Source organism: Natrix helvetica (genome assembly GCF_964273705.1).
Source record: "Natrix helvetica genome assembly, chromosome: 4".
NCBI lineage: Eukaryota > Metazoa > Chordata > Lepidosauria > Squamata > Natricidae > Natrix > Natrix helvetica.
The window spans coordinates 37407951-37419729 of record NC_138550.1 but is presented as its reverse complement, the minus strand read 5'-3'; the positions used below and the strand labels follow the sequence as shown (position 1 = coordinate 37419729).

At 37.1% G+C, this 11779-nt stretch overlaps 1 protein-coding gene across 6 annotated transcripts in view; it reads right to left on the bottom strand.

The window, feature by feature from the left end:
• PHLDB2 (pleckstrin homology like domain family B member 2) overlaps positions 1–11779 on the bottom strand; it is a 61241-nt gene continuing 49462 nt past the window's right edge. For all 6 annotated transcript variants that reach the window (XM_081953303.1, XM_081953304.1, XM_081953308.1 and 3 more), the window contains 5 exons: positions 10217–10307; positions 8246–8392; positions 7479–7698; positions 3661–3746; positions 1–2646 (listed from right to left, as the gene is read on the bottom strand). In XM_081953303.1, the coding sequence (XP_081809429.1) occupies positions 2506–2646; positions 3661–3746; positions 7479–7698; positions 8246–8392; positions 10217–10307 (685 nt within the window). In that variant the 3' untranslated portion in view covers positions 1–2505. The remainder of the gene's footprint in view (positions 2647–3660; positions 3747–7478; positions 7699–8245; positions 8393–10216; positions 10308–11779) is intronic.

Sequence of the window (11779 nt, the reverse complement as noted above, 5' to 3'; positions counted from 1 at the left end):
TTTTTAACATTTATTTAAATGCTGCCATTACAACATGCAAGATACAAAAAAATAGAAAACCTGTAAAATTTATATAGAAGTAAAATTAAAATATTCATTAGAAACAGTGAAACCAATGGCATTAAATTCTGGAATTTATCTTCTAACATTGGTGAAGCACAATTTTCAAACTCCTTTTCCTTCAGAAGACACAAATTAAGTTTTTCATTTGTTTTACTATTTGATTTTTTTTATAGTGGGATGGATCTAGATGAATTGTGTCTAGAACAAAATTGTGGAAGCAATCCACTTTGTTATTGATACAAACTTAATTTTGATAGATTTCAATGGGCTTACTTTAATATGATTAAGTCTGAATTAAACTTAATGCCTTTTTCTATGGTGAACAAAAACACGAGTAAATACCAGTAAGTTAAATAACATATATTGCAGAGTGTATATACAATTAAAGTTTAATACTTCTTTATTTATTCGCGTTGAATTAAAAGAAAAACAACTTTAAGCCCTGATTCAACAATTTAAATGCAAGTTTCTATGTGATTTTTCATGTAAATGCATCTGAAGATATGTGGCATTTCCAAACTACCGTAATCATGCTACTTGGCATTACATACTATACTAAATTCAGTATATTTCATTATACTATTTCTGAAAGTGGCTTATTTATAATTTCCTTAAGGAGATTTAAGATTTTTAGTTTAGTGCACTGAAAATATGGCATGTATAAGATCAAAATATTAAAAGGCAACATCAAATACAAGCATGATTCAAAATCCAAACTTCCTCTGAATACAGAGGACCATAAGTTTATTTTAAATGAAATGATCTTTAAGGAATATATAATCTTAAGAACATAACATGGTGATCCCTTGAATGCATATTTTTTTTAAATTTGGTATGGCAAGTGCTAGATATAGATTTCAATTAATTGACCCATAGAGTCTGGAATCCGTAAGACTTAATGATTTAGCCCAGTATTCTCTCTGAGAACAGTTTGGTAAGATCTCAAGATCTTACTGACTATCAAATAATTTTTTGATCAGAGGTACCTGAGCTTAATCCTGGAAGTAGCTGCATAATGCATATGGCTCTGTTACTGAGTTATGGTCCCCATATCATTTCTTCAGACATAATAAGTAACAGAAAGGACTGTACTGCACTTTATTCAAAAGAAATACTGTGATAGTTTCCTTAGTACATTTGTGAAACAAATTTTTTCTATGTTACAACATAAAGAGTTAAAATATGAAATCTGAAGTATAGCACTAAAATGAATGTGTAATGGAACTGTTGCAATTTTGTTTATGATGCAAAGTAAGATTTCCTGGCTTCTATTCAGACACCTATCAAACTAGCTGCAAAATATGTCTGTGTGCCAAAAAGAAATGCTTCGTCATCAATGGAAATATAATTCAGGAAAGATTTGAAGACTTTTCTTCATGACTGATCTTAAGAACGGTATATCTTAAGAAATTCTAGTTTATAAACCAATTTAGGTTGGGAGAATATTAAACTACATTCAAATATGACTACAGTCATTTATTTTATTTGGAAAAGTTGTGAATACTTGTTCCAAAGACTTGTAATTTTACACACAAAAAACATGTTATTTGGAGAGGTCCTTACATGGTTATGACTTTTTAATTATGGTTCTTAATTCTACTACGCTGTAACTGGTGAAGGAATACTCTTGTAAAGAAGTTGTAATTTGCTAAAAAAAATAAGCAACAGCCTCAGTAGAAATGCAGACATGATTGCTCACTATAGATTTTTATCTGATTCTATCCTCTAAAAAGAAAGCTAAAATACCTAAAGATATCATTTTTGTTAACATTCAAAATAACATCCAACATTTCAAAGATACAGATAAAAAGATTTTAAAACACTAGCATATATAAAAGAATTTACAAACGGTTCTATTACATAAAATTAAATCTCAACACACGGGGGTATGAATCTTTGGTTGTGTTTTAAGACAAAAAACACTGCAAACAGTAGTTTAAAATTTGCTATAAAATACTTGTAAGGAAAAAAACATAAAATTGTTCATAAACCCTGTACATTAAATATAGAGGCATTGTATCTTTCTCTCTCTTTCATAATACAAAATACTATACTTAAAAGCATAGCAACACTGTTAACTTAATGGCATTTTTTCCATAAGGAAAGTTTTGCCTGGTAGAACTTGTAAGAAAATGCCACAGAAATTGGCTTATGAATATCTGGTTATTTATTTTTTAAGGGTTCTTATCTTTTATCTAGAGGGGATTTTGTCTGTTATGTCAACATCTAATGAATCTAATACATAACAAAATAAAGTCAATCCCACCAGAATTTCATGTTGCCTTACATATGATGCATTTCCTTTTGAGATATAAGATTAGGTCTAGTAATAGAATTTTATACATATGACTTGTCAAATATGACCATATATGGCTTTCCACCCTCACAAACACAGCTATTATTGCATTATGCCCTATTGTTGAAACTTTGCTTTACATTTAACTACAACATGAAGTGTGTGTAACCTTCTGCTCCTGTAACTATTACATCCATCCATATTCGCATAGCTTCTGGTGATGGGGCCACCATATAATATATTCTGTCATGAGTTTTAACGCTGAAGGTAAGCAATGGGTTAGGACTCTGGAAAGAAAGTAGAAGTTTATATAATATATTGATATTATACATTCTGAAACAGATGGAAATCTAATATTCGATATTATATTTTACTCTTTTTCTGCATAGTTGTGAAATGTAGCTGACTTGAAATATAAATTGAATGCATAATTTTAAATATCATTTTCATTACTAGTTATTGATTGATTTAGCTATTGATTTAGTTAAAATAAACATTTATTTTCATCCTGATTCAGCCCTCTTAGGAGTGTGGCTATTGGCAGTCAACAAACATACTCTCTGTCTCTCACACAGAGACACACACAAATACAAATGACATATAATGCGTCATATAAACATTACCCTACACTATGTATTTTTTATCTGTATAATTTTTCTTTGTGTATACTGTTCGTTATTTTGTGATGAGAGGCTGATTTAAAATAGACCAATCACGGCAAGTTATATATTTTCAAAAGTTTTGATATGCTGTGTCCAAACAGTTTGCCATAACTGCATATTTCTGTAGTGGAATACTAGTTCTCTATTGTACTGCATTTATTTTATTAGCTGGGAAATTCTATATGTAGTTAGGGAAGCAAAGAAACTAGCATAAAACCATGATCTGTATAAACTGTCAAAATCAGAATGTACATAAGATCTATAGTCTCATTAAGTTTTTTGAACAGAATATTTTTGCCTCGGTTTCATTACAGTAAAAAAACTTATAAATGTGGATACTAATCAACCTAAGCATAATCATGTGAGCTTGATCCAAATATAACATTTATTTGTAAATTAATTTTAATTAATGGCAAGAAAGTAATTATATTTAAATTTTCTTAGCATCTGGATAGTACATTTCATTTCAAAGAATTTATTAATTCCCCTGTATTTCCCTTATATTTTCATTTACTGTTCTTCAAACCATCAGCTTTTTGCTATTAATTGGTCTTTTCTATTATTATCTATATTATAATTAATGTCTACTTCATCTAAACATTAAAATATGTGCTACGCAAGATATGCATCTTTTCTTACCTTGCAAGCATTCTTTAAATGATCATAATAGACTTCTTCAATGGCTTGGAAATAAATTACTCCCTTTAATTTAGTTTCATGTTTGTCTATAGTAAAATAAAAAAATGGGTTGAAACAAACAAGCTATCGTAAAGATTACAGATTAACATTAAGACCTCTACTTAATTTAAAATAAACTGGTGTTTTACTTGGGTATCAGTTTGATTTGATAATATATAAACACATCAGAATATAAAAACGCATACTCATAATAAAGTACAGTATTTCTTATCTGGAACATGTATTTACTGTGTCCTAAGATCAATCTATCACTCAATCAGCTTATCAATGGATAAGTCAGTTTGTCTGTAGTTGTTCCCAAAATTATTGACCATTTGGTACACAGCTGTATTTTTAAATTTCTCTATCTCAAAACTAAAAGCTTTTAGCTATGGTTTGAAATACTAGTTAGAGAGAGATTGATGATGGTAGAACAAATGTTGGAAAAGTCATTATTAAACTCCCAAGAGAGACAGCACTGGGACAAAAGTCATCACACAAACTGTATTTCTTTGCATTCCTTGCTGTTAAGCCTCCAGTTGCCTCCTTGCCAATCGTATTGGTTGCTATAATATAAACTGATGTAAACTGCACAGTGCAAGATAATCAATTACAGAAAACCAGCAGAAAAAAAATCAGCTTTTGGCAAATGTGAGATTTCCCAGATTGCAAGTTGAACTTGAAATAGTCCTAATTTCTTAGCAAAAAAACATGTATATGATTCCAAATATGATGACTTGTAACAATTTTTTTAAAGAAAACAATATGTGACCAGGTCCTTAATTTACCGATTCATAGTTTATGCAAATAAGCTCATCAGTTTTGATTCCATCTATGCACACAGTTATACTGGGCATTTCCTTGCTTCTAGAGAGCCAGCATATGAGGAAGAAACACTAATTCTAACTTTTAACTTCATTCCAAGATGTAAACATACAAGACTGGTAAGCAATAAGATAAATATTTTTAAAGTTACAAAAAATAGTACTGTGTTTTCCCCATAATAAGACATACGCTGCTAATAAGCCCAATCGGACTTTTCAGAGCATGCGCCATAATAAGCTCTCCCCCCAAAATAAGCCTGCCCCAACTATTTAAGCGCATGCGCAAACTGTCCCCACCATTACCACCTACCAGTACAGCTTGCGGGGCAAAAAGAGGGCCCCCCGCAAAAAGAGCAGCAGGACAAGCAAAGTACTTTGCGCCCTGTTCCCTCCCGTGCAAGGAGCCCACTGCAAAAAGAGTGGCAGGCCAGCAATCCGATCACCCTCTCCCGCCTGTTCCCTCTCTCGTTAAAAAAATACCGCCCACCGCACCCCAATGGTAAAGGCAGCCTGCCTGGTTCCCTTCCCCGCCGCCCCTTTAGCGAGGGGTGGCAGGTGGAGAGGAGAAGCGAGGTGCACCTCTTACTTGTCCAGCCCCGCTGCGTTCCTCGCCCTTTCGTCCAGTGAACCGCCAGCCAATCGGAGGAAGGGAAGGGAGAAAGAGTGAGGCAGGGAGGGAGAAATAGTTTTGTGTCGAGTTTCCAGTTGCCTCAGGTCCGAGCTAGAAAATCTAATAAAGCCTTTGCATTCCCCCCACCCCAAAATGTTGGGGAATAGCTAATAAATCCTTTGCTTTCCCCCCACCCCAAAATGTTGAGGAATAGCTAATAAATCCTTTGCATTCCCCCCACCCCAAAATGTTGGGTAATAGCTAATACATCCTTTGCATTCCCCCCACCCTAAAATATTGGGGGATATTTCTTTCTCCTGAGAGGGCGCATTTCCTCTCTTTTACCTTTGCACAGGCTTAAATGTGCATTATTAAAGAGTTCACCATTGTTCTGTGGTAAGATTCCCCAACATGTGTCAACCATTGATATACTTCATATTTTGAAAAACACATTCATGCTCCCTCAAATTAGTATCCTAATTATTCTAAATTACTCTAGTCATGTAATCTAACTACATTGTAAAACTCAGGCACATATCCTAACTTAGATTTACATCCTTCCTAGCAGTGTTTATGTTTTGTTTTGTTATCTTTTCCCTTCTCTGTTTGCTTAGTTGCCCATTTGGTCCCCTTATTAACAGCACAAAAGGTGTGAGGATTGCTCTGGTATTTGAGATAGAGCATAGTTACGTGCTGATTCCTGGAGAAGATAGGGGTGGCATATAAAGGATTTAGATCTTATCGCAGGAAGAATGCAATTGATTGTTGGCATGTGTTTTTACAGATGCTTAACAATTAAATTATTACTTTTTATTTATTATTCTCTTCAAATTCTATATCTATGGATGGAATAATTTTCTTAGTTTAGCTTTATTTGGAAGGGAAAAGGATTTATCTCTGTTGAAAAGAAATGAACTTGGGAAATCTGACTAGTTCCTGTGCCTAATAATTGCTTTAACAAGATTTTAATTATTCAGTATTTTGTTACTCTTTCTGATTAGCCCCCTGGGACTATCAGTTCTTGAAATGAGTCAGACAAGGCTACTGTTTTAGGATTTATTAGCTATTTCCCAATATTTTGGGGTGGGGGGGATGCAAAGGATTTACCCAATTTTCTAGTTTGGACCCGAGGCAACTGGAAACTCGACACAAAACACTTTCTCCCTCCCTGCCTCTCTCTTTCTCCCTTCCCTTCCTCCGATTGGCTGGCGGCTAACTGTCTCTTGAGCCCAAAGGGCCGGGGTGAAGAGTATCTCTCCCAAAGGCCTGTGGGGAAGGGCTGGGGACGGAAGAGAAGGGGTCCCATTACCCAGGACGAACAGCCAGGTCCCTAACAGTGGAGGCAAAGTGGTAGAGGTGGATGACTGGGGGAGAAACTCTGGGGGCGAAATAGGCACGGCAAAGGCAGGAGGAGAACAGTCCCATTCCGCGTTAGGATGTGCATCTTACTTCTCCTCCCTACCCCTCGCTAAAGGGACATCGAGGAAGGGAAGCAGCCAGGCAGCCGTTACATTGGGGGTGGGGTGGGAGGTGGCAGGCCAGCAACGCATCTCACACCCCATTCCCTCTCATGCAAAAAGAACACCTCCCACCAAGCCCCAATGATAAGGGATGCCTGTCTGCTTCCCTTTCTCAACGTCCCTTTAGTGAGGGGTAGCAGTGGGGGGGAAAGTTAGACGTGTGTCCTAGTGCTACTGGCGACTGACAGCTCCGCTGCGTTCCTTCGTCCAGGGAAGTCCCTTGTAAAAAAAAACTCATGACTTGTGAGGTTTTTTTTACAAGGGGCTTCCCTGGATGAAAGGGCAAGGAATGCAGCGGAGCTGTTAGTCTCCGGTAACGCTAGGATGCACGCTTTGAGTCCCCCCCCAACCTGCCACCCCTCGCTAAAGGGACGGCAGGGAAGAGAACCAGGCAGGCTGCCTTTACCATTGGGGCGAGGTGGGCAGTGTTGGGCCGCGAGGCGCGCCTCTTACCTTTCCAGGTCCGCTGCGGTCTTCGCCATTGTGTCCAGGGAAGCCCCTGGTAAAAAAAAAAAAGAAACCCTTCTTGCAACTTCAAGAAGTTTGATAGAACTCACGAGAAGGTTTTTTTTTTTAACCAGCGGCTTCCCTAGACACAATGGCGAACACGACGGAGCTGGAAAGGTAAAAGGCTCGCCTCGCTTCTTGCCTGCCCCAGAAAATAATAAGCCCTCCCCCTATAGTAAGGCCAAGGCCATATTTCATGGATCAAAAAAAAATAAGAACCTGTCTTATTTTCGGGGAAACACAGTAGAATATATGAATTTAATAATCTTAGTACAGCAACAGGAAGAATGCCATGTCAAAACTAAGACCATCACTCACCTGCATAGTAAGAAAATGTTCTCTTGTTTCTATCAAACACAAACCATCGTTTTTTCCAGGTTTTAATTTTCCCTCCCATCTTAACAAGAAAGCCTCGGCAACTCTTCTCAGTGAGTGAGACATGGTAACAAGTCTCTATATTATGACCAGCTGTCTCTATGTGGCCACGCAGATCAAAATCTTCCTTTCTGACTGGCAAATAACGGGTCAGGGGACGAGACTAAAACAAAGATACAATTAATATTGGTATTAAAATTTTCTGTTCTCATTATTACAATTAGTCCACTTTTTTCTTCCCTTTTAGGATAAGAAACATTATGCAAAGTGTAGAAAAAAAGATAGGTGTTCTTAAAGACCCCATTTCAACAGCATTAAGGTTAGGTTTTTTCTGACATCTCCCCTTCAAATGAGAAGTATGGTCTATAGAGAACCATTTTAGCTTATTTTAATAAACATACAATCCTCACAACAGACAGAATATTATCCACTAATTTATTGCCTACATTTGCAAATTTATTTTAAAAACCCTTTTCCCCATCTTTTCAGGTTAGAAATCATCTATTTGCCCTACATTTTCATCACTTGTATATAACCTGCAATGTTATCTCTACTTTTTAATAAAAATTGCTATGCTGGTCTTTGATAAGTGTAGACTTGTACCACGGTCTTTCTAATCTTGGTCCAACAAAATGATCTATTCATATATATGAACTTCTTCTCTTCCTTTCAAACAGCTGTATATTTTTCTATTTTAAGATATTACATACCTGGCTTCTCTGCTTTTCACGTATCTTAACTTCTTTTTCAATTAGTTTTTGTCGCTGACTAGTTTCTTCTTGTAACCTTTTCTCTAAGTGTTCTCTGCGACGCTTTTCTTCTTCTAGTGCCTTTTTTTTAACTTCCATTTCTCGTTCCTAAAAGAATACAGGAGCCTGAACATAAATGTACACTCCCCACTTTGTTAAAAAAATGCATAGTTTTAACACAAGTTGAACTAATTTAAATGTACTGTTTTCTAATCTACCTCCCAGGTTCTGAGCCCTGGTAAATGGGAACGGGTGAAAGTAATAAGAGTTTTGCCAGTTTTTCATCCTCCTCAGATTTGCATGATTATTGCCCCTCTATTTGTGATATGTGCATGTCTCCTATCTGCTTTCTGATTGTGTGGAGTGGGATTTTCTTCATTCAGCTTGGGGTAAGGCACTGGTTTGCATTTTTTTTTTAATTTGATAAAAATTAGAATAATCATGGTTCAGCTCTGACACACAATAAAACATATAAAATATAGAAAATGTTAGCAAACATCTGAAGCACAAGAATAACACATAAGAGTCCATTCACCCACTCTGCCTTGGGGCCTGAGGTGGTTTTGTCCCATTCATAAAGTTTTATTTCTGCCAACACTTTGGGGAATCACTGGATTGTATTACTGAATATAAAATATATTGAGATGTTTATTTTTAAAAGTTATTGATGTTGTAGTTTAAATACAAAGACAAATACTGGATGGATCTATGGTACAATTAAGGACACATACCCACATGTATAATACTCAAGTTTACAACTAGGCATTACAGATAGCCATCAAGAGTTTAATTCTGGAGCCTTGATAACACACAGTTTGCATCCTCCTTGTAATGATACTTGAATAACACAATGGGACTCGAGAAATAGCTCTTAAAGTAGATTTAGATTTAATATATTCATGTTCAGTATCAATGCTGTATTAAATCAGATTATTTAAAGACTTCAAAATATAGAGGAAATTACTGTTTCTCTTAAAACATTTTCCAAAGTTAGTGTCCTGAATATTCACTGTCAGGGACCATAGGATTTATTTTCCAAAACATGTATGTTGCTAGATAGGAGGAGTTGTGTTGGTTCAGAAAAGCAGACTTAACATTTATTTGTTTAATCATATTTGTTATATTTATATATTTTTATAAGAGGTTTCCCAATTATATTGATGGAGTTATACGAAAGATTAAGGGCAAAAAACATTTTGTTAAACTTTACTTGAATGCAGGCAATTTTCTATTACTAGAATTTTTCAGAAATTTTCTTTACCTCTTTTTTGTAACTAACAGGTTCCATAATTCAAAAAAACTTCCAAACTCCTCTTCAAAAAAGTTCAAAGCAAAGTAAGTAGCATGGTCTCTCTCTCTTTTATTCTCAAAATAACGTTATACCAGGGGTGTCCAAACTTGGCAACTTTAAGACTTGTGGACTTCAACTCCCAGACTCTGCTGGCTGGGGAATTCTGGGAGTTGAAGTCCACAAGTCTTAAAGTTGCCAAGTTTGGACACCCCTGCTTTATACCATAGGTTGCACTGATAGAAAATCATAGTGACCTGAATATTTCTAGTTCCAAACCAGTATTCCAACCACGATAGCAAATAGGAGAGTGACTCCTTTTTTACAATACACAATGTGTTGTTATACTCTCTTAGGCCACAAGCTTTATCATTTACGTCCTTAAAAATAAGATTATCTCAAGCAACAACTTAATTTGCTTATCTTACCAGACTAGTTTTGGACTATATTACATATTTCTTATTAATCTGTAATAAATAAACCAGGGTAAGTGTACACTTTTAAATCTGTGTTGGCTGATCATATTGAAATTAATTATAAGGCAAGTCCTGTCAACGTCTATGAAAATATACCATACTAATTTCAAAATCTAATGGACATACAACTTCAACAATGGAGTAGCTTTGAAGTTTCTATATAATTACCCTGGATTCAAGCAATCGTGTTTTCTCAGCATGAGCTTGTTTTAAAAGTCTTTCCATCTCTTCTATTCTTGCCACATTTGCAGTACTGGCACTGTAACAAAACCAGAAATAATAACTGAAATATTTGAGAAAACATTTCAATCCATTAAAACATATATTTCTAGGCTTTTTATTGTTTTCTATGTATTTCCTTCATAGTTGAATTACTTATCAAAAGGAACTGTTTAGCCAACTGTTTGTTTTTTCCACACATGTATAAAAAAAAAAGCAAAGGATCAATCAATCAGCAAAAATACCTAAAATAAAGAGCAAAAACAAAGAACATTTTTTGTCAGATTAATGCGAGAGTCAACATGGGTATTCAAGTAGACCAGGATTTTACTTATGAGACAACACGACCTCAGAAGCTTCCAAAGAAATCAATGCTGTAGATAAAATGCTGTTTTCAGCAAAATCATCATTAAGAATACAGTCTGTGGTCAATTTTAAATTATTATTTATGTGTTATTTAATCTTATTACTCTTCAACTAAAAGGACTTCCTACCATTGATATTATACACAGGAAAATGTGACACAGAATAAGAGATGGAAGGAAGAAGAAAAATACTAGTACTTAAATTGTCCCCCCCAGCACGGCTCTCCAAAATGTTTAAAAATCTGGCCTCAAATTGTTGGAAGTGTAAAAAAACACAAGTGGCACGCAGAGCCATTTGTCAGGGCATGCGAGGCGCTGCCCTGTCAGCTGGCCAGCGCGCATGCGCGTGCTGGCCAGCTGAGTTCACCTTTTTAAAAGCTATTTTTTGCCTTCCCCAGGCTCCAGAGGCTTTATTAGGAGCCTGGGAAGGGCGAAAAGAGCCTCCCCCGCCCCCCCCCCCGGAGGCTTCAGGACCGTCCCTGAAGCCTTCGGAACGCTTAAAACCACCCTCCGAGCAAACCAGAAGTGACTTCTGGGTTGCTCGGAGGGTCGTTTTAAGCGTTCTGAAGGCTTCAGGGACCGTCCGAGGCTTCCCTGATGCCTTCGGAGTGCTTAAAACCACCCTCCGAGCAACCCGGAAGTCACTTCTGGTTTGCTTGGAGGGTGGTTTTAAGCGCTCCGAAGGCTTCAGGGACCGTCCGAGGCTTCCCTGATGCCTTCGGAGCGCTTAAAACGACCCTCTGAGCAACGGAGGGTGGTTTTAAGCATTCCGAAGGCTTCAGGGACTGTCCGAGGCTTCCCTGATGCCTTCGGAGCGCTTAAAACCACCCTCCGAGCAACCCGGAAGTCACTTCCGGGTTGCTCGGAGGGTGCTTTTAAGCACTCCGAAGGCTTCAGGGAAGCCTCTGGACAGTCCCTGAAGCCTCCGGAGGGCCTCCGGGGGGCCGGGGGAGGCTCTTTTCGCCCTCCCCAGGCTCCTATAAAGCCCCTGGAGCATGGGGAGGGCAAAAAAAAAATGTAAAAATGGGGAGTTGCGCGTTTTGCGTGCATGCACACTGTGGGGGTCGCGCGTTGCATTATGGGTGCGGCACGCCTGCACTCGACCCCCCTGCGCTCCCCCCACTTGTGGCACGCGAGCCAAAAAAGG